This window comes from Haliotis rubra, unplaced genomic scaffold, assembly GCF_003918875.1.
Source record: "Haliotis rubra isolate DU_JTF1 unplaced genomic scaffold, ASM391887v1 Scf333, whole genome shotgun sequence".
In the NCBI taxonomy this organism is placed as follows: Eukaryota; Metazoa; Mollusca; class Gastropoda; order Lepetellida; family Haliotidae; genus Haliotis; species Haliotis rubra.
In genome coordinates this window covers 250,391-275,326 of record NW_025767006.1, presented here as the reverse complement: position 1 = coordinate 275,326, position 24,936 = coordinate 250,391, and the positions used below count along the sequence as shown (strand labels likewise).

General features: G+C 38.8%; 1 protein-coding gene across 3 annotated transcripts in view; it reads right to left on the bottom strand.

Moving 5' to 3' along the window:
- LOC124284301 (oxysterol-binding protein-related protein 8-like) overlaps positions 1–24,936 on the bottom strand; it is a 132,836-nt gene that overhangs the window by 92,181 nt on the left and 15,719 nt on the right. For 2 of the 3 annotated variants that reach the window (XM_046720375.1, XM_046720376.1), the window contains exon 1: positions 14,261–14,535. The exons of the other annotated variant lie outside the window; for it this stretch is intronic. Coding sequence is in view for 1 of the 2 variants with exons in the window: in XM_046720376.1 (XP_046576332.1) it covers positions 14,261–14,294 (34 nt within the window). In the remaining variant the exon portion in view is untranslated. Of the gene's footprint in view, positions 1–14,260; positions 14,536–24,936 lie in introns of those variants that run through there. 3 annotated transcript variants of the gene reach the window in all.

The window sequence follows — 24,936 nt, the reverse complement described above, 5'->3', positions numbered from 1 at the left end:
AAACTATAAAAACTTAGTATTGTTGTTGCTGAGATGCACTAATCATGAAATCTCAATATGGAGCAACATGAACAGTGACTTCAGGGTAACCAGTCACATGATACACACAGGGGTGGAAATAACCCATTGCCCGACGTCCCAGTCTAGTGTTTTTTTCTGTTGGGCAAGCAAATTTGTATATCACACTGTACCGGTGTCCAGTTGACTTTCCAATGTTAATTATGTTGTTTATTTAAAAATTCAACAAGAAAATGGCTGGTATAGTGGAAATATTATCAGGGCAAGTGATTTTACATGTGCCACTGTACCTGAGTACACTAGCAATTTTAAAGTTATTCCACCCCTGGGTCACCATGATATAACGTTGATATTGACACAGTGTTGTTGTTGTTGTTGTTGTTGTTGTTGGTGTTGTTGTTGTTGTTGTAACAGACAGACATTCAGTCTGAGAAATAAAGTTATTCTATTCGAAGATACATATCTAAAAATATTGTTGTTACTAAATTAACAAAATCCTTAAGAAGCCCAGGTCAATTCTTGAGAGCTGAGGCAATCTAGACTTGCCCAATCATTCTAGACTGACTGACTGATTGAGTTTTGTATTACCCTGCTTTTAGCAATATTCCAGCAACATCACGGCGGGGTCACCAGAAATGGGCTTCACACATTGTGCCCATGTGGGGATTCGAACCCGGGTCTTCGGCTTGACGAGCCAACTCTTTAACCATTAGGCTACCCAACCGCCCTTCTAGACTTGACAAGGACTCCTTTACATATATTCTCTAGGGTCTTAGAGACAGTCTAACACTCCGAGGGCGACGATGGCGGCAAATACTGATAGAGTATCTCAGACACACATTTCCACTTTTTACAGCAGCTAAACACAGTGAAGTCTCCACAGAACCTAATCTTGTATCAGATGTGGAACTGCAGATAGCATTTATTTATAGTTAATGCCACAACCTCTCCCAGTATCTAGACATGCACGTTTCCCAAATGCAGTTTACGATAGACAGTGACAGAGACCCACCGGCAGAACATGAGGTCTCAAGATGGGTAGAACAGTTCGGGGACTGAGGCTGCGATACAAATGTGCTTCCTCTGACAAAGTACAGGGCTCAGATACATGAACAAGAAACACAGAAATAACGAAATGATATCATCCTTTTATCAGACACATATCATGGAATAATAATTCATACAAAAATTCATTATTAATTATAACCACTACAAGCGATATATTAGGATTCAGATATTAGGAAAATATAAATATAGAATATTAGTTTCATCACGTATTAGTAATAGGGTTTAAACTCCCAACACAGGTCAGCTCTAGCCCTCAGCCCAGAGGGTTGTACCGACTCTCTGTGGCCACCCCATGTTACTCCATTCTTGTAAATAAAATTGTGATTAGCTTCTTGTGACTTCGGACTCTTTTTGCTGAGTTAATTCCCCCAAGCAGACCAGCACGTCAGTTAGATAAGGGGTTTCACCGGAACCACCACTTGGACCCAAGACCCATATCATAATACACAAAACAAAATCCTAATATTTTTATAAACTAAGTGACTGTAACAGTAAACAAACCTTAAATAAAGGAATACAAAATATTTCCTCACCGAACAGCCATGACTTCAGATTCCTGTCATAATGGGCGCTACAGGATAAGGCGAACCTGACAAGCAGTACAATTTACACTGAAATGTCAACTTTTGTTATTTATGATACAAGGCTATGAATTCCTACCAGTGAAATGTGCAAGCTTCCTGTCTACGGATTTCACATACCGGTAAGAGGGCTTCCTGTTCCCCTTGTTAAAGGTGTCACTACCAGATAGTGGATACAGTACTATATGTCACCAAGCAATATTCTCCTATATCATCATGATGACTTAGATTGTTTGTTGTCAAATGCCACACTCAGCAATATTCCAGCTATATGGCAGCTGTCTGTAAATACTTGAGTCTGGACCAGACAATCCAGTGATCAACATCATGAACATAGTGTCAACCAAGTCAGCGTGCCTGTCCAGTCAGTGTCTTTCGTCACCTCTTATGACAGGCATGGGTTGCTAAAGACCAATTCTAACCTGGATCTTCATGGGTCTATAATCATGATGAGGATTCAGGGAGAGGCCACAGAGCACCTGCTTGACGTATAAACTGACCTTGAGGATTAGGGCTGCGCAATATAACCGGTTTACCGGTACTTACTGGTTCAGACATGGAAACAATATGTATTGCGATACGCTGATCAAAAACCGGTATTTTGACTTGCATTCGGAAAACGTCATAACGCTCAGAAATCTTTTGATATTTCCTTGTTTCATTTGTGCCAAATAGTATTCACATTTTTATTTTATCATGATTAAAAGTTGTTATGAAAGCTTAATCAAGCATAGTGATTTTGTTGTGTTTTTGCTCAATAAATCAAGCAGTAACTCGATTATAAGTAGTTTTTTTGTTTAAAAATACTTCATGCAATATATTACAATACATATCACAATACATGCTTTCGCATCGCAATATATCGCAATATGAATATTCTCTGCAATACCCACCCCTATTGAGGATGTGGTGTTTTAACAGGTCCCACCTAACTGTTAATGTTATTGTGCCTTGAACGTATTGATCTGGCTCAAGCTATCAACCACTGTTCTGTGTGATATATAGAGAATCTCACCTAAGTGTCTACTGATATCAATTATATCAACACGAGTTGATAAAGTTACAAATATCCGAGGCTTGCCGTGGATATTTTTACTTTCATCAACGTGTGTTGATATAATTGATATCAGTAGACATGAGGTGAGATTCTATTTATCATAAAAAACCACTCTTCAATGAAAACTGTACATCTCTGAACACTGTACTAACATTAGACTTGCAATGCAGCGATGACATAGAATTGTGACGTCATCAAGGTCATGACGTCATAGCATTGTCAGGGCATTGTACAAAATCTACTATCAAAATGATATCTCATAGGAGATATATGATCTCACACAAGCAATATATCATGAGGAACACAGTTTGGGATGATAAATATATATACCAGGAATATTGTCGACTGTGGCATAAAACTACATTCACTAAATTTTCCTAAAAAAAGTGCAAGCTTTGAACAAATGAGGAACTTCACTAATGATACTTGAGCTATGGAGGCAGAATGTAAATTCAGTTTATGACTTACAGGTATTTTCATTGATGAATTAGATTTGGAAGGTCCAAACAGAACATTCATTTCTGTGAAAGAAGTGGCTACTTTCAAGTGTGCTAAGGCTAGATTCAATATTGTTAAGCAATATACATATTTTAATTATACCTAAATTTAATGCTTGCTTGTGGCATCGTTTTATTCCAATTTTTAAATAAATAATACAGCTGAAGATTTTATATTTCATTATATTTTATCAGAATTTGTAAATGTTGGGCTTTCATAAACAGTGGATAGAGCAGATTCTCATTAGCTGTTACTCTAAGAAAATATCAGAAATCTCTTCACAGTAAATTGACACATTTATTCGTACAACCATGTGTCTGAATAACTCTTGATAGCCTCTGTTTAAACACCAAGCATGTTTGCAATACAAACTCCCAACTACCAGCTGATGCCACAATCTAAGCCTGCCTCATTGACGCTTCCAACTTATTCCAAGCACAAGCTGGGTGTATTGTGATACGTCTAGTCGTTGTATATATGTATACTGCATGTGATTAGAATTAGAATTTGTTGTGATGAGAATTTTTTTTTTTTCGGTCTTGCTGTTTAACACAGTCTGTCTCACAGACTATGTTTCGTCAATATCTGTCATAGATGTGAGATTTAGCTGATTTTCTACTCAAAATCACTGTAAGTGAGCAGATAATTGTTTATGCCTTTTTTTAGCAATATTACAGCAATATCACAATTTATGGGATGAGAAATACTATTTGTTTTCGATCTGCAGCTGGTAACACCGTCTGCCTCACAGACTGACATAGATGTGAGATTTAGCTAATTTGCCACTCATAACAAGGGGTTATGCCGCTTTTAGCAATATTAAAGCAATATCACAATGGATTACATAAGAAATTCACACATTTTACACATGGAGAATCAAACCTGATTCATCGGCGTTACAAGTGAACATTTCAACCACTAGGCTACTCCTGTAGGTTAATTGTAACTAGTTTTTTCCCCAATCTCATTAAAATCAGAAGTGACTCACATGCTACAAATAAATCTACAGTAAACTCACAGAAACCCCTTCTAGGTCAGGATGACCCAGTTTTAACGAGACTGACTGTACAAGAATTGGCAACAAACTCACTGGAACCCAAAATATATCTCTCTCACTTTGGATTGGCAACATTTACACAACTCAGATATGTGGATTTCAGCTTATTGCGCAAGGTACAGATGTTTATTTCAGTGATATTTTTCAATAAATGTAATAGAGTCTAGACTTGGTATTAGTCTGTTAGTCTAACTTGGGATGTGTACTGGTAAAAAAGTATTGCAATACACAGCAATACAGATATCTGTATTGTGAAATGTGGGGCAATATAATGCCAGCTAAAAATGTTTGACACTGATTTACACTGATTTACAGTGGCCACCATTTTGTTGTCATGGATACAGGGGAGATAACTCAAGGAAGACCTCATTTCCACCATTTTGTCGATCAGCTTTGAAGGGAAACATCATTTAAGAATGATTTTGTGTGTAGAGTTAACGTTAAATGATGAATTTCAGTGACCAGATCTAAAACCTACACACCACTGTGTTTACAACTAACACTGGTTTGTTGATCCCACTCTGGTTTATTATCCTAAGGACCAGTAAAATGAAATAAATGGTTGTCCTGTGTTACTTTGGAAGTGAACAAAGAAACTAAAGTTTGTAAAAATCAGCCACTCTAAACCTTAAGAAACACCAGCAACCAAAACAATAGTGCACAGTGCAGTGGTTACCCTCTCAGCTGGATGGGTACAATGTGTGAAACCCATTTCTGGCGTCTGCCACTGTGATATTGCTGGAATATTGTTAAAAGCGGCGTAAAACCATATTTACTCCCTCACTCACTACTAGCTGGATTCTCATTCTGACTATGCATTTGTCTTAAGCAAACCCATGCTTGTCGTAAGAGGCGACTAAGGGGATCAGGAGGTCAGACTCACTGGCTGACACATGTCATCGTATCCCAATTGCGAAGATTGATCCTCATGCTGTTGATAACTGGATTGTCTGGTCCAGACTCGATAATTTAGAGACTGACGCCATATTGTTTGAATACTGCTCAGTGTGGTGTAAAACAATAAACAAACAAAAGAACACTCTGATCCTTCAGGCACCCTAGTTATATGCACCTCTGAAGTCACCAGTATTAGCTTATCGTTGTGGACCTTGTAGAGGTGAGTTGAGGTGAAATTGGGTTTAACGTCGTGCTTGAGAATATTTCGCTCATATGACGATGTGCATGCGTGTGTATGTGTATGTGCGGCTGCTTGTACTAGCCCAGACTGAAGCTGGTTTTATAGTGCTAGCCCACTGAGATACCATGCCGCAGTGAAGCATGAATACCCCACTCAGACACATTATACTGACTCCGAGCCGACCAGTCCTTGTTGTACCCATTAATGCCGAGCGCCAGGCAGGGACCAACAAGTACCATATTTTAACGTCTTCTGGTATGACGCGGTCGGGGATCGAACCCGCGACCTTCTGCTCTCCGGGCGGATGCTCTAGCCACTACACCACGGAGGCGGTCGGACCTTGTAGAAAGGAATGAAGCTACAACATGGAAATTAGCTTTTAAAAGTTGCTAGTGGAAATTCAGAGGACCAGTAGATGTTTCTGCACATAGTTCGATGAAGTCAAACACTGCTCAGGCCAAGTACCAAATTGCATGACATGTGGTAAATGGAACCTGCATTCAATTATAAGAATGTGAAACATCTGTGTAAACATAAAACAATGTCAAATAAGCTTTCAATTCAGCTGGGATATGAAAACACACACACACAGTAACTTCCAATGTAAACTGTTGTGTCTTTGACCAGGATGGGAACAGTATTATTCAAATGGACACTGATGTAGAACACAGACATCACGACTATGTGTGGAGAAAATAGTGTTTGTTCTGAAACTAACAACTATCATTTAAAAAAACTCAAAGTAGTTCTGTACATAGTTAGGTGTTGTGTTTTATTTAAATGTTCACAGCCATAACACCAAGATTTATCACTTTGCTTTTGAACTGTATCGGACTGTTTCATGATCAGCAAAACACTATGCTGTTTTTTATTTGGCTAACATGCACTTTAAAAGTATATTTTTCTCTCATGTTAAAGAGACATGTGTAAATAATTTTTGTGGTTCAGTTGTAAATAGAAAGTGTTGAGAGGGTCTAATCTAAGCATTTAAAAGTCACAGTGGGTGCCATGTTACAAAATATTCTACTGACTAACACTGACTGACTGACTGAGTTTAGTTTTACGCCGCCGCTTTTAGCAATATTCCAGCAATATCACGGCGGGGGACACCAGAAATGGGCTTAACACATTGTGCCCATGTGGGGAATCGAACCCGGGTCTTCGGCGTGACGAGCCAACGCTTTAACCACTAGGCTACCCCACTGCCCTACTGACTAACAGGATTGGGTGGTTCGACTCGCTGACTTTGTTGACACGTGTCATCGCTTCCCAATTGTGTAAATCGATGCTCATGCTGTTGATCACTGGATTGTCTGGTCCTGACCGACTATTTACAGATAGACGTCATATAGCTGGAATATTGCTGAGTACGGTGTAAAACTAAACTCACTCACTCACCAAACATTAATACCACAGGGCCTTTATTAGAACCCAAAAGTTATCACAGGATATCCAAGATAAGTTCCATAGCAAACCTAAAGGGCAACAGGGTCTATTCTAACCCTTAAAACAGAAAAATGTTTTGAATACATACAATATTTACTGTATTTACTGTACATCTGAATCCATGGCATCGCAGTTGATACATCGCCAGAGATATTAAACTGACATCAATTCCAGAAACAGCTATCTTATCGAAAAATATATATTTATAAAATCAAATCCCAAATCCAAATGGAGGGTTGAACAAGGCTTATTAATATAGCTCAATCAAACTAGACTTGCCAGATCCTTTTAGACTTTGTTTGGAACTGTAATTTATTCCTTTGGAGTGAGTGAGTGAGTGAGTGAGTGAGAGCGGGGTTTTACACCACTTTTAGCACTATTCCAGCAATATCACGGCGAGGGACACCAGAAATGGACTTCACACTTTGCATTGTCCCTTTGGACCTGGAGTGAGTGAGTTTGGTTTTACGCCGCTTTTAGCAATATTCCAGCAATATCACGGCGGGGACACAACAAATAGGCTTCACACATTGTACCCACGTGGGGAATCGAACCCGGGTCTTCGGCGTGACGAGCAAACGCTTTAACCACTAGGCTACCCCACCGCCCCTTGGACCTGGAAGGCAGATCAACGTGACGGGAAGTCTTCTGAAAACTACTGACACCAATGCCTTAGTTAATTGTAAGCAAGTCTTCCATCAATATACATGGCGCTGTAATAAAGCTGGTATACAGCCAATGTTTAGTGCTCATGTCTACATACTGAAACTTTAATATGATCAAAGGTTAGCAAGTGAGTATGAATGACACTTTCAGCAATATTCCAGCAATATCACAAGAGGGTAGCAGAAATCGGCTTCACACATTGAACCTACGTGGGGTTTCGAACCTGGTCCTTCAGCATGATCAGGAAATGCTTCAACCACTAGGCTAACCCACCACCCATAAAGGTTGACAATGTTTCATATTAAACTGGAGCATGGGTCCTTGAGGGCTTTTGGTACGAATATTTTAGTTCAAGAACTCTTTTTACCAGATTATTTTTGAATTTTTAACATTGCAACAAAGACCTCAAAAATTTCATGTACCCCAATAAATTTGGCCCCTGGATAAAGTGGAGCTAGCTGGGTAAAGTGAAAGGCACTGACAAAATATATTCATTTACAGTCATGTTGTAAAAGATCAACAAGAATGAACTACTCGTGATGTTTAACATCTAAAGTTTACAGGGTGATAGGGACTGGTTGAGATGGAAATGTGGAAAATACTGACCCAAGAACACAACTGACGCTCAGGTAGTTTTTATGTCAAATTCCATGCCAACACAATTATGCCATTGGCTTGGAAGCAAGATTTTTATAAACATGATTTGTACCTGGGGGATTGTAATTAGCAGGTCAAGTGCTGAGGGGAATCTTCTGTTTACGCTGAACAACTAGCTTCTTGCTGATTCTAGTACAGGTTGGCTATGAGGTCCTGGCAGGCTGTTGTTCATTTGCGTGTATGTTTGTTGAGTAAAATCACACTCAAGAATATTCTACATATACATAGGCAGCCTGTAAATAATCAAGTCTGGACCAGACAATCCAGTGATAGATATTGTATGCAACAATATTCTAGATGCCCATAGGCAACCTGTAAATAATCAAGTCTGGACCAGACAATTCAGTGATAGATATTGTAAGCAACAATATTCTAGATGCCCATAAGCAACCTGTAAATAATTAAGTCTGAACCAGACAATCCAGTGATAGATATTGTATGCAACAATATTCTAGATGCTCATAGGCAACCTGTAAATAATCAAGTCTGGACCAGACAATTCAGTGATAGATACTGTAAGCAACAATATTCTAGATGCCCAAAGGCAACCTGTAAACAATCAAGTCTGAACCAGACAATTCAGTGATAGATACTGTAAGCAACAATATTCTAGATGCCCATAGGCAACCTGTAAATGGATCAAGTCTGAACCAGACAATCAGTGATAGATACTGTAAGCAACAATATTCTAGATGCCCAAAGGCAACCTGTAAATAAAACAAGTCTGGACCAGACAATCCAGTGATAGATACTGTAAGCAACATATTCTAGATGCCCATAGGCACCCTGTAAATAATCAAGCCTGGACCAGACAATCCAGTGATAGATACTGTAAGCAACAATATTCTAGATGTCCATAGGCAACCTGTAAATAAACAAGTCTGGACCAGACAATCCAGTGATAGATACTGTAAGCAACAATATTCTAGATGCCCATAGGCAACCTGTAAACAATCAAGTCTGAACCAGACAATCCAGTGATAGATACTGTAAGCAACATTATTCTAGATGCCCATAGGCAACCTGTAAATAATCAAGCCTGGACCAGACAATCCAGTGATAGATACTCAGTAAGCAACAATATTCTAGATGCCCATAGGCAACCTGTAAACAATCAAGTCTGAACCAGACAATCCAGAGATAGATACTGTAAGCAACAATATTCTAGATGCCCATAGGCAACCTGTAAATAATCAAGCCTGGACCAGACAATCCAGTGATAGATACTGTATGCAACAATATTCTAGATGCCCATAGGCAACCTGTAAACAATCAAGTCTGGACCAGACAATTCAGTGATAGATACTGTAAGCAACAATATTCTAGATGCCCATAGGCAACCTGTAAATAAACAAGTCTGGACCAGACAATCCAGTGATAGATACTGTAAGCAACAATATTCTAGATGCCCATAGGCAACCTGTAAATAAACAAGTCTGAACCAGACAATCCAGTGATAGATACTGTAAGCAACAATATTCTAGATGCCCACAGGCAACCTGTAAACAATCAAGTCTGAACCAGACAATCCAGTGATAGATATTGTATGCAACAATATTCTAGATGCCCATGGGGAGCTAGTCTGTCATACAGACCCTGAAACAAATATATCTAAGAAAGCCCATGCAAGTCTAGAATATGTGGCAAGTGTAGATTTCTACAGAAATGAAGAAAGTCTCAGGGCTCCTTTTCATTATATTTCTTTTTATTGTGGACTTTCCTTTTCTGTAAAATATGTTCATTTCAGAGACCAGTTGTTAGCCTGTAAATAATCAAGTCTGGACCAGACAATCTGGTGATCTGTGCGTCTAACCAACCGATCCAGTCCACCCGATCCATAAGGTGCCTGTTACGACAAGCAGCGATTGCCGGGGACCTTTTCTAATCCTATTACTCTAAATGGCCTGAGTGAATATTAAAACAATATCTGTGGACTTGAATGAAACTGAAGGATATGATGCACTTCAATAACTGATCAACGATGATCTTAAATATAAAAAAGTTTCACTTATCTGGACATCGTGTAAATTTTGGTGGACATTTTTATGAAGTTTGTGTGCTCTGAGTGATGATGCTTTACTTCCAAAAGATAACCAGGCCCCCATTTCTCGAAACAAACTTAAGTTTTTACTCAAATCTCAAACTGAGTTCACAATTTGGAACAGCTGAATTTTTAACTCAACTGCATTTTTTAAATAAAAAAGCCCAAACAACTAAAGTAATCTATCCACCAAACACAAATTATCTTCTATAGTTTGAGTTTTACCGATTTCAGTTCATTCTGTGAAATGCATTTTCCTGCGTTTTCTCAAATTTGAGTAAAACTCGAACTTAAGTCAAAACTCAGACTTAAGTTTGTTTCGAGAAATCGGGGCCCGATATATGGTTGTTATCCTCGACATGTTTGTTCAATATATCTTATGATAAATACTCATTATATAGAATTGTTTGCAAAGTGATTATTTTATCATTAATTAAGTAAAAGTAAAAGTTTTGCTCCATAAAGATACATATGATAGAAAAATGTACACATTAATAAAACGTTATCACGCCCTCTCTTATCTGACTTGTTTTCAAATAACAATTTAGAAGTTGAATTTGGTTTATTTATAGAATAATACTGGTTTGACGAGTTAAATATTCTCACAAAGCATTAAGACTGATGTACATAGTAAATTCGATTAAAATGTCTGCGCAAAATACAAAAATAGTTTTGACAGAAACTAACAAGTCCATTTAAACTCATAAGAGAGTGGTTAGGTTTTGTGATTCTTTTAGCAATAGTCTAGCAATATTCCAGCAATAACTATTAACCACTTATGATGCTATCCCACCACGCCCCCCTAGTGAGATGGAAGATGTAGAACCTGGAGAAGATCTAGACATGCTTCGTTAGAGTTACAGCATTACAGTAAGTATTGGGAGTAAGGAAAATACACTGACTGACTGACTGAGTTTAGTTTTACGCCACTTTTAGCAATATTCCAGCAATATCACGTCCGGGGACACCAGAAATGGGTCTTCGACGTGACGGGCAAACGCTTTAACCATTAGGCTACCCCACCGCCCCAAGGAAAATACAACTCAAGTGAGTGAGTTTAGTTTTATGCCGCTTTTAGCAATATTCCATCAATATCATGGCAGGGAACATCAGAAATGGGCTTCATATATTGTACCCATGTGTGGAATCGAACATGGGTCTTCAGTGTGACGAGCGAACGCTTTAACCAGTAGGCTACACCAACACCCATTCACCCCTCATCCAACAGCTCAGCTACTGTGAGACTAGTTACAAATGTTTACCCCATCATAAATCCCAGCATGGTATAAACAATACAGGCATGGAAATGGAAATTAGGTCACATCTGGGATCTGAACCCATGGCTACAGATTGTGGTCCTGATCAACAGTCAATGAGTCCAGAGTCCGTGATAGTGCATCAGGTACGACATGCTGTTGATGAATGAACAATACTGCTGAGTCAGCAACTGTCACCAAGGATAGACAGAGCAAATAACTTCACCTTATCTCCCATCCACTCCCTTCACTTTAACTTAGACTTGCACAAGTCTATTACTCAACAATTAAATCGTAATTTAAAGACTAAATACTAAGAACAGGCTGTCATTATGACATTTTGTTGTTGTTGTACTGTCTGTAAATATAGACTTCCTTGTTATACGGAATGACTAGACTATGGACTTGCTTATTTTATAGAATGACTAGACTATGGACCTTTCACTTCTTTGAGTGGTATATAGAAGTTGGTGTGATGAACAACGGGGAACGTACTATGGATAAACAACTTCTTTATTATTAATGTAAGCGACATTTTGGTATAGATGCTAACACTGTTGTCATAAAGAAATTGTAAATCCATAGAACTTCCATATGTTAGCACGGCTAACATAACCCAGACTTGGAGCACGGCTAACATAACCCAGACTTGGAGCAAGGCTAACATAACCCATACTTGGAGCAAGGCTAACATAACCCAGACTTGGAGCAAGGCTAACATAACCCATACTTGGAGCAAGGCTAACATAACCCAGACTTGGAGCAAGGCTAACATAACCCATACTTGGAGCAAGGCTAACATAACCCAGACTTGGAGCAAGGCTAACATAACCCAGACTTGGAGCAAGGCTAACATAACCCAGACTTGGAGCAAGGCTAACATAACCCAGACTTGGAGCAAGGCTAACATAACCCAGACTTGGAACATAACATAACAGACTTGGAGCAAGGCTAACATAACCCAGACTTGGAGCAAGGCTAACATAACCCAGACTTGGTGCAAGGCTAACATAACCCAGACTTGGAGCAAGGCTAACATAACCCAGACTTGGAGCAAGGCTAACATAACCTAACATAACAGACTTGGAGCAAGGCTAACATAACCCAGACTTGGAGCAAGGCTAACATAACCCAGACTTGGAGCAAGGCTAACATAACCTTGGAGACATGAACATAACCCAGACTTGACAAGGCTAACATAACCCAGACTTGGAGCAAGGCTAACATAACCCAGACTTGGAGCAAGGCTAACATAACCCAGACTTGGAGCAAGGCTAACATAACCCAGACTTGGAGCAAGGCTAACATAACCCAGACTTGGAGCAAGGCTAACATAACCCAGACTTGGAGCAAGGCTAACATAACCCAGACTTGGTGCAAGGCTAACATAACCCAGACTTGGAGCAAGGCTAACATAACCCAGACTTGGAGCAAGGCTAACATAACATACTTGGGAGCAAGGCTAACATAACCCAGACTTGGAGCAAGGCTAACATAACCCATACTTGGAGCAAGGCTAACATAACCCAGACTTGGAGCAAGGCTAACATAACCCAGACTTGGAGCAAGGCTAACATAACTCAGACTTGGAGCAAGGCTAACATAACCCAGACTTCCATGAAAGAAAGTGATTAAGAATCTATCGTATTTGTGATGTACAATAAAGGAAAGGCTGTTGACAACATAATTCTCACACATAACCCAGTCTTACAATAAAAGTATTGACTGGATATTAATCTGTCATACGTGGGTAGTAGAAATAGACACCACAACATATTTACAAGTAACCTAAATTAGCAATAAAGAAATGGACAGTTTCTTAATGTATCATCGTGACACTGGAATTTGTTTACATAACCTAGTCTTGCTATAAACTTCACATTCATGAAAGGACCAGGCTCACATAAACCTAGCCTTGCTCCAGGGCTGTACTGAATGCTGAGCCCATGTGAGTATAGTAATTCTATCCATTAAAGTGGCAAGTCTACATAAGCAGACAGTACATAATAATAATAATAATAAGTCATCTTCTATAGCGCACAGTCTCCAAACACCAAGTGATTGCTCGCGACGCTTAATCAGAATCTGATTCTTATTACCCTGGATAACCCAAGCTGCCTGTTAGGCGCTAGAAGGTTATAGTCACAAGACTTTATCCCACCGAGTACCCATTTTTCTGCTGCATCTAAGGACCCCAGTCTGTTTTTTTGGAAATTATCACTTAAACTATTAATTATTACCTAAGAGACTCGTGCAAGTCTAACATAAACCCTTCCAACACAAAACAAGAAATGACAGGCATTAACTTCCGTACTTGCAATGTATAGGGAAAGAGATGAAAAAACAACCATTCATTTACTGAAAACCAAATATTTCCTTTTAAAGGTCTGATGTACTGTCATAACAGCTGTAGTAAGATTAAAGTATAAAAACTTGTATGTACACAATCTAGACATTGATAGGACCTATGCAATCTTTTGCTACACAGCCAGACTGGTAATGGTTTTTTAAAATATATATATATTCCAGTCACTTGATCAGGTCAATTCACAGCATTATCTCCTACAACTCACATCACAGCAACCTACAGGAAACAAACAACCTAAGAAAGCCCAAGTCTTATCTCATCTTCATAACAGTGAACAAGAACCAACACTGCACAAGCTTGTCATAGAGTGAAACTGGCGTGAAATGTACGACAAACACTGCCTGGTCTTTATCAGACTCACATTGGGAGAGTGAAATTAACATTCAGTGAACAAGAAACCACCACCCACCTTGACCCAGCAGCCTCCTCCATCGAGAGTACATCCATTGCTTACACCTGAATCATGTGACCGGTCCTTGAATACGCTACGCTATCAAGAGTTCAGCTCAGGTGAGTAATGGATGTAGCGACAGGTGTGCATGTCGTTAGTGACAGGTAAGTGTTGAGGGATGGCTGTCAATCACCCAAGGAACACTGGGTCAACCACATAACTGTATTACCATGAGGAGGGACTGGAGGAACAGCTTGACTAGCTTAGGTCTACATTTCACACTGGTGGTTTTCTCAGTGCCAGTGTTGTTGCTAGCTGCCGAGCAGGCAACGTCAAGTGCTATTCAAGGGGCTCTCTACTTGTGTAGAATTACTAAGTGTTACACTGTACTTTGGCTCGAGCATTCATCATGTTCACAAACTAATTAATTTACAATCCAAGAAGCTGGTTTCAGTTTGCACGCTTCATTTTGTCTGACCTTTCTTCTATTTCATACTACTCAAAAGAAATTAAGGATCACCCAATTCTTTCATAATCTATCACTGTGTAAGAACAAACTTGACTTATATGAGAGGATAGGGTTGTCCTTAACTTTTTTTTACCAGTATGGGGAGCATCATTAAGAGTACCCTACAGACAATGAGAGGTATACACAGTCACGGATGCAGTGCAGTGGCATCTCATACACACATATAATGAAGTGAGTGAGTGAGTTTAGTTTTATGCCGCTTTTAGCAACATTCCTGCAACATCACAGCAGGGGATACCAGAAATGAGCTTCACACATTGTACTCATGTGGGGAATCGAAACCGGTCTTTGGCTTGACTGGCAAACGCTTTAACCACTAGGCTACCCCACTGCCCCAGATTAGCTTTAAAACATAAAATTGCAACAAAACAAGTAAACATGTAATTACAAAAGAGCTATAATTTCTACAAATATTAATTTGCTTTTGAGTAAAAAAATAAGCCATGACAATTTGACAATGCTTGCAAAAAGCAAGCAATTGTTATCTGCAGAGACAACTGATAGTAAAGCTTGAAAAACTACATCTTCAGTATTCTTTTGAGTTGTTTCAATCAAGAATAATAAACATTACGGAGATAATCTGACATACTTCAGGGCTGTTGGGGTAGCCTACTGATTAAAGCATTCACCTGTTATGCCGAAGACACGAAGACACTGAAGAGTTCGATTCCCATTTCTGGTGTCCCCTGCCATGATATTGCTGGAATATTGCTAAAAGTGGTGTAAAGTCATACTCACTCACTCACTACAGTTCCATCTGAGACAAAAACACAGACACAAATAACCACATACACACTCACTCACTCACTACAGTTCCATCTGAGACAAAAACACAGACACACAGACACAAATAACCACATACTCACTCACTCACTCACTACAGTTCCATCTGAGACATAAACAGACACACAGACACAAATAAATAACCACATACTCACTCACTCACTCACTACAGTTCCATCTGAGACAAATACACAGGCACACAGACACAAATAACCACATACTCACTCACTCACTACAGTTCCATCTGAGACAAAACACAGGCACACAGACACAAATAACCACATACTCATGCCCCTCACACGCAGATCCACACGCATGCACTCAGAAACACACACAGAGAATTATTCTCATGTACTGAATCCATACTTAATCCTACCATATATTTGAACAGTTTCTCCAGCAAACAAGCCAGTCTGCATATGTCAACATTTGTCTAACATATTGTACTTTGCAGCTATCTGCAGTGTGGCACACATATGGTCGCATTCACAATGATATATTCATGAAAAACTAATCTAAGTCTGCCTCATAACTGACATTTTTATTTCTTGTCTCGCTCGAGAATAAATTCTTACACCATTGTATGCTGTTGTGTAACTATAATGGTGTCAAGGTTACCTGTACTTGGTCATGAACTAAACCCAAACAGTGAGATGGCAAATTTACATAATCATAAATTTTCAATCTGTTTTTATCATTGTTAAATCTGAGAATTATATATTATGCTCCTGATTTCCAAAATATAAATTTGGACAGATGTGTTACTTGTGAACTAAGTAGGTGAAACATGTTGACAAAAATTTGTCTGTTATAAACTTGAACAGATGCTTATCTTGTGATCTATGTAGGTCAAAAATATTGAAATGAAATTAGTCCTATAAATCAAGTGAGTGAAAAACTTGCATTTCTATCCCTGTTCAGAGCTCCAGATAAAATTTAGCTCATGTGGGTACTGTACCAACTGTATTTTTGGGGAGTGGGTATTATGAATGTTGAGTGGGTATTTCATTTTCCGTTACCCACTGCTTTCAAATATGTGCGTATTTCAGTCACTTTACTCACCTAAGTATTATGTAATTGAGCAAGTTTACTAAGCAGGTATGTTCTGCCTTATGTCATACCTAATCAAAACCAACTTAAATATGATGGAAATTACTTCATAAAAAATCACTCATCCTATACTGACAGTACAACACTTGTCCTACACTAACAGTACAACTTGATAGCAATCGATTCTGTACGCATTTGTTTTAAACTTTTTGCGTATCTAACATTTTAAATGCGTAATTGGTACGCAACAATTATTTTTAAATGCGTAATTCTATGCGTATTTTACCCGGATACGCAGCTTATCTGGGCCTCTGCCTGTTATTGTGATGGATTAGTAGCTACACTGAAACGTTCCACTCACTGTAATAAGGGGGTGGTAGGATAGCATAGTGATTAATACGTTCGCTCGTCACGTTGAAGACCCGGGTTCAATTCCCCACATGGGTACAATGTGTGAAGCCCATTTCTGGAGTCCCCCACTGTGATATTGCTTGACTATTGCTAAAATGGCATAAAACTTAACTCACTCACTGTAATAAAGAGGTTGTTTAAATCAATATTATTCCTTGTTCATCATAGCAACTTTTCTTTCAGTGCCATTTTGAAAAATGAGATTCTATTTAAAATCACTGAAGTCCATATCATGGATATTTCTGTTGGCTGATTTGAGGATTCTATACATTTATTAACAAAAAAGGGAATTACCTGTCGTATGCACAATGATATGATTCTCTTAAACAGATTGAATTCAAACAATAAAAGGTTATCTCTATAGTGTTTTTCATTTGGGTTAGTATTTCTGATTACTAGGCTTCCTGTATTATGTGTGAGTGGATGGGGGAGTGAGAGAAAGAGGGATGTGAGTGCATGGTTGAGTAGCTTTAAGTAGCTGTGAGTGAATGAATCAAAGAGTGAATGAGCGATTCCATGAATGAGTGAGTGTATTAGTGGATGATTAAAGTGAGTCCATGAGTGGAGTGAGTGAGTGAGTGGGGTTAAATATGGAGTGAGCAAGAGGTTGAGTGAGTGAGTGAGTGATTGAGTGAGTGAGTGAGTCATTGAGTGAGTAAGTGAGTGGGGTTAAGTATGGAGTGGTTGAGTGAGTGGTTGAGTGAGTGAGTCTTTGAGTGGTTGAGTGAGTGAGTCTTTGAGTGAGTGAGTCTTTGAGTGGTTGAGTGAGTGAGTCGGGTTAAGTATGGAGTTGTTGAGTGAGTGGTTGAGCGGTTGAGTGAGCGAGAGAGCGAGCAGGAGTGCGTGGTTATTTAGAGGGTGACTGAGCATGGTCCATGATTTTAGCAGTATTTTCAAGAAGGAACCTGGAGGAAAATGGCCAATGGTGACATTGTTCGCGATACTTAATCCATTTCTATTACACTAATTAACCATGTAATTAATTACAACGCCTCACAGTCAGTTAAATCTAATCTCAATACTACTGCATAGTGCCAGTAGCGATTCCAAATAGACTCACCAATCAAACAAATAGTTATTGACATTATAGTGGAAAGACTGCTTTCACAGAACCATGGTCAAATTTACTACAATGGAAAATATTTTCAGTAACCATGGCATTGCAATACATATGAAAGGTACAATACAGGGCTGTAAGGATATGGTTTGATTCATTATTTCACGTGATATCATTTGGGCGTAGCGCAGTTGAAACTAAAGGGCAGATAATAACCGGTGATTGAAAGGGCAGATAATTACAGGTGAATAGTCACATGTTCCAAAGTTTGTCTCGTGGCGACATGAATGGTCGTCAGGCATCAAGTTCGTATGTTCGTCTGTTTTCAAGAGCGTATATTAAATGGTAAGACAAAATATTAACATGAATCGATATGTTTGCAATGATTGGTAATTATATAAGTTATTGTACGTGAAGATATGAAAACTATGCAGTCCGTAATAACTTATGACTGTAAGTACTGTCATAAACTTTTAACATTTCTGCTGTATGTGTTTATTGTTACAGTCAATCTCAACTTCTAAGAATAAAGATGTCACATCGCTCTCTCATAATCATCATTCATTCATTAGTTATAATAGGGCTACAGCAGTTAGGAGTGAGTGAGTGAGTGAGTGCTTTTTAGACACATATTTTCACAAGGTATCAACACCGGTTTATATAATCTTTACACCAATATATAAATGAAAATACGTTTATGTCAATTCTAAAATATCTACACACTGTTGACAGAAATATCAATCTGGACAAGATCTGCCTGATAAAAAAATTAGATCAAACATGTCGATATAATGACTGAAACAATCTGTCCCCTGGTCATCATAAAAACTCCTGAATCAATTTCTGTTTCAACCATTCAACCCTTTTGGCCATCTCAGACTGGCCTTTATTCATCATTGTCTTCTCATAGTCTTCACAGAGCATGAAACCATAAATTATTATCCTCAGTGAGAAGTCACCCAACAATGATCAATAATTTAAAGCCATTTCTATTTGCCCTGAAGGTTGCCTTCAACATGCTCAGCTTGAGTGACTTCGTTTTGGCCGAGTGGACAAATCCTGCAGTGATGACCTCTAGTATTTCAGCTATCACGACTTGATGTGGGAAAAAGCTTCAAAGTGAAGTAGGTTTAGATGTTTGCCACTCAGGTGAAACCCACGTGGGAAGCATCGTGTTGAGAAACCAAGCAAAGTTCAGAGAACACTTGGATTCAAATCCACAATCAAAGGTTTGAGCCTAGTCCCACTCACTCACTCACTGTCCCTTAACCCGTAAATGTCCCGGTTAGAATTGATTTTCATTCAGTAACCCATAGTAGAGGCGACTAACAGGATCGGGTGGTCAGACTGGCTGACTTGGTTGACACATGTCATCGGTTCCCACTCGATCCAGACTTGATTATTTATAGACCGCTGCCTTATAGCTTGAAAATTGCTGAGTGTTGCATAAAACTAAACTCACTCACTCACTCACAGTCCCTGGACCGCATTATTTTCCCTTCTGCCTAGCCCTTTCTGACTGACTGACTGACTGAGTTTGGTTTTACGCTGCTTTTAGCAATATTCCAGCAACATCACGGCGGGGGACACCAGAAATGGGCTTCACACATTGTACCCATGTGGGGATTCTAACCCGGGTCTTCGGCGTTACGAGCCTTAACCACTAGACTACCCCAGCGCCCCTTAGCCCTTTCTGCAATGCTAAAGCCATAATGTAGAAACTTTACATTTTCTCAGGTTCTGAATTTCCCATCTTACTGGGGCATCTTTTCAGTTAAAAGGAACTATTTGTTTCTCTCAACATCATATATATATATATATATATTTATATATATTTAGAGACTAACTGTTAGTCTAGTTTGTGGCATGCCCCAAAGATGAAACCCTGTAGCAATTTGCAACACCTTAGATGAATAAAAAATGTAAGCCTCTTCTGTCAAACGCCAATTCCACACCGTTCCTCTTCATTCGTCGAAATATAAAATATACCACAAGAAAGACCATCTTCTGATCTTATGATCCACCAATTTTCATTACATTTCAATGCAAAACAGCAGCACCACAGTGCTTTGAAAATACCCCGACGAAACTGGGCACTGCCATCAAACGGTCCATGGGACGGGACCCTTGACAGATTGCCAAAACTGACATTCACCTCGCTGTCATAATTAACTGAACAAACAACAAACACTCATTTTTTTATATTATTTACTTTAATATGTTGTCTACGTATACGAATAAAGAAAATAATCCAGGCTAATTAGCCAAATCGTCAATCAGTGGGGGGGCTCTGGTATAGCTACTGTCATCCAACAGACTGAAGCTCCATATAATCAACAAACTGTCTTGTTAGTCATGACGGTTGTCTGGGGCTCCCTTTCAATATAAATGCAGTTGTATCTTCAAGTAAAAACTTTATATTTTCAGAAGCTAGTTGGTCTATTCTTAGAGCAACATATTTTTTTACAATTTCACTGGATCCCTCATTTTGTGATAAAAATCTCCCAAACCAGCCAATATTGGAAATCAGGATCTTTTTTTGCTGGGAGCATTAGTGATCATGTTCAATCGAAACAGGAATGGAATTAAGAATTTGCACAAGAATTCCAATTGCTAATATCTGTTGGCAAAATGCAGTCAATTCTGAAGCTATTGGAGAATTTCCACATCACTCGAGTTGTAGGAATGCATTTCTTATAGAACTAGTTGATGTGAAACCATATGTAATGTGGAATGTCAACTTAAAACATGTTTGGTTGTTGCCACAAGTACACCCACATGCACATGAGGTACCGGCAGCAAGATACTATTGCATGCACAACTGATAACATATACAGCAGAGTGTGAACAGGACTTCAGCAGGTTGTTATCTCTAAGGATCAAAGTGCAAATTTGGAAAAAAACTATATTGTTCCAAATTGGGTTATTTTATTTAATGTTCGTATTTTTGAAATTGCAATTGTCATTTCTTGCAGACTGCATATCGACCTGTGAGAATGTTTTCATCTAATGTTTTTATGAACATCCAGTTTAGCTGATCGAGCTAATTATGTTACTATATCAACACTTAATGTTGAAAATGAGTGAGTGAGTGGGTGAGTGAGTTTAGTTTTATGCCGCTTTTAGAAATATTCCAGAAGTATCACAACAGGGGACACCAGAAATGGGCTTCACACATTGTACCCATGTAGGGAATCCAACCCACTGGCAGATCTTCTAGGTGATAAGAGAATGATTTAACCATAACATTACCCAAATGCCCTATAGAAGTAACCCATAGTAGAGAGCGACTAACAGGATCGGGTGGTCAGACTGGCTGACTTGGTTGACACAAGTCATCGGTTCCCACTCGATCCAGACTTGATTATTTATAGACCGCTGCCTTATAGCTTGAAAATTGCTGAGTGTTGCATAAAACTAAACTCACTCACTCACAGTCCCTGGACATTATTTTCCCTTCTGCCTCCCTGGACCGACTGACTGAGTTTGGTTTTACTTCTGCCATCCAGCACCTTTCACACATTGTACCCATGTATTGAACCCGGTCCACCATGGCCTTAACCACTAGACCCCAGCCCCTTAGCATTTTCTGCAATGCTAAAGCCATAATGTGAAACTTTACATTTTCTCAGGTTCTGAATTTCCCATCTTACTGGGGCATCTTTTCAGTTAAAAGGAACTATTTGTTTCTCTCAACATCATATATATATATTTAGAGACTAACTGTTAGTCTAGTTTGTGGCATGCCCCAAAGATGAAACCCTGTAGCAATTTGCAACACCTTAGATGAATAAAAACGTAAGCCTCTTCTGTCAAACGCCAATTCCACACCGTTCCTCTTCATTCGTCGAAATATAAAATATACCACAAGAAAGACCATCTTCTGATCTTATGATCCACCAATTTTCATTACATTTCAATGCAAAACAGCAGCACCACAGTGCTTTGAAAATACCCCGACGAAACTGGGCACTGCCATCAAACGGTCCATGGGACGGGACCCTTTGACAGATTGCCAAAGCTGACATTCACCTCGCTGTCATAATTAACTGAACAAACAACAAACACCATTTTTATATTATTTACTTTAATATGTTGTCTAAACATATCAGAAGAAATAACTGAAAAAGATTCAATAGTTTTTTTTGTAGTATACGAATAAAGGAAATAATCCAGGCTAATTAGCCAAATCTAGTTAATCAGTGGGGGGGGCTCTGGTATAGCTACTGTCATCCAACAGACTGAAGCTCCATATAATCAACAAACTGTCTTGTTAGTCATGACGGTTGTCTGGGGCTCCCTTTCAATATAAATGCAGTTGTATCTTCAAGTAAAAACTTTATATTTTCAGAAGCTAGTTGGTCTATTCTTAGAGCAACATATTTTTTTACAATTTCACTGGATCCCTCATTTTGTGATAAAAATCTCCCAAACCAGCCAATATTGGAAATCAGGATCTTTTTTCGCTGGGAGCATTAGTGATCATGTTCAATCGAAACAGGAATGGAATTAAGAATTTGCACAAGAATTCCAATTGCTAATATCTGTTGGCAAAATGCAGTCAATTCTGAAGCTATTGGAGAATTTCCACATCACTCGAGTTGTAGGAATGCATTTCTTATAGAACTAGTTGATGTGAAACCATATGTAATGTGGAATGTCAACTTAAAACATGTTTGGTTGTTGCCACAAGTACACCCACATGCACATGAGGTACCGGCAGCAAGATACTATTGCATGCACAACTGATTACATATACAGCAGAGTGTGAACAGGACTTCAGCAGGTTGTTATCTCTAAGGATCAAAGTGCAAATTTGGAAAAAAATATATTGTTCCAAATTGGGTTATTTTATTTTATGTTCGTATTTTTGAAATTGCAATTGTCATTTCTTGCAGACTGCATATCGACCTGTGAGAATGTTTTCACCTAATGTTTTTATGAACATCCAGTTTAGCTGATCGAGCTAATTATGTTACTATGTCAACACTAAATGTTGAAAATGAGTGAGTGAGTGGGTGAGTGAGTTTAGTTTTATGCCGCTTTTAGAAATATTCCAGAAGTATCACAGCAGGGGACACCAGAAATGGGCTTCACACATTGTACCCATGTAGGGAATCAAACCCAGATCTTCTAGGTGATAAGAGAACTGATTTAACCATAACATTACCCAAATGCCTTATAGAAACTGGAAGTGGTGTTTATGAAAGTTGATTTCAAAGCTTACAACCCTTCAGTATGTAGTGTACAGCATTCACCACCTGTCACTACACAGCAGTAGGTATTGATATCCCATAAGTCTACAGTTTTCTAGAGGTGACATAACCGGCCATTGAACCACTGAAACAGTCAACATAATACCATAGCACTAACACTGCTCAAGCTTCTTATGGCGTCAACTCAATCTGTTACAAAGCCATGGGTACTTCCAATAAATATAGAAGAGTCATCAGTAGCCTTGCTCCAAGGTAGTACTGAATGCTGAGGATGGACAATCCTCTAGAGAGGCAAGTCTAGATTAGTGGACAGTCTAAGGATGTCTGTAAGAGGAATGGAGGAATATTTATATTTGTTCGAAATTATCATTTAAACTATTAATTATTACCTAGTCTAAGTCACCAGGATCTCACATAGGAATTGGAATAATTCATTAAATTATGAGTGAGTGAGTGACTTGCGTTTTATGCCGCTTTTAGCAACATTCCAGCAACATTACGGCGGGGGACACCAGAAATGGGCTTCACACATTGTACCTATGTGGGGAATCAAACCCGGGTCTTCGGCGTGACGACCCAAAGCTTTAACCACTAGGCTACCCCACCGCCCCGTTAAATCATGAGCACATTGCACTGATTTGTGTCTTGTGTACAAGAATATTGTACAGGCTGGGATCTCTACAGAGCAATAAATGTATGTCATACCAGGTCATGTTATCCCATGGTTGTCACATAGTTGTCATGGTTGTGTCATAAAGATATAGTTTCATTCTTCATTCATGAATAATATATGTATTGAAGCATGGATCATGTTTCGACATTGTTATCACATGGCTATATCTAAACACTGTGACATTGCTCTTAATTGATAAACAATACATTATTGCATGGGTCACATTACTGTTAACATATGGTTAGCTCACAAACATAAAAATATCAGTCTTCATTGATATATATATTCATGTTTCATTCAGATTGTTTGCCTTTCTTTCCCCTCCATTGATTTGTAACTGACATCCCCTTGGTCTATCTCGTCAACATCTTCCCTATCTATTCAACCAGTACTTCTCTCATGCTAGAGTGAGTGCTAGAGAGTGAGTGAGTGAGTGAGTGAGTGAGCTTTTAACAGTACATTAAGTGCTCGTGTATCAGCTTGATGCAATGTATAACAAGCATTGTCACTAAGGTGACATAATCCCCTGCTGCAAATTATCAAATCAAACTTAAAAAGTAATGAAAGTTTAAGATGAAGTTAAATGTCAACAAAAACATGACCAGTCAACCTCTCTTACATCTTGCTCTTTAGTTGTTTAAACACATAAATATTTTCAAGACTGACTTTGACCTTGACATGAATGCCATAGTGTATGAAATATGCAAAAATGGTACTAAAAAATTGCTTATTGAAAAACATTCAAGGGAAGTCTTGAAAGTCTATGAAGAAAATCCAGTGAATTCAGGTTAACATGCTGGAATCTTCAAAGTGTCGCAGTGACCTTGAACATTATGTGAAGGTCACCAAAATAGACTGGGCCCTTTGCCTTCATTAGATGAAGCTTGGTGTCAAATATGAAAAATATCCAGTTAATGTTTTTGCGATATCTTGCTGACTATCTTAACATGCAAGTTAACATGCTGAAATCTTCAA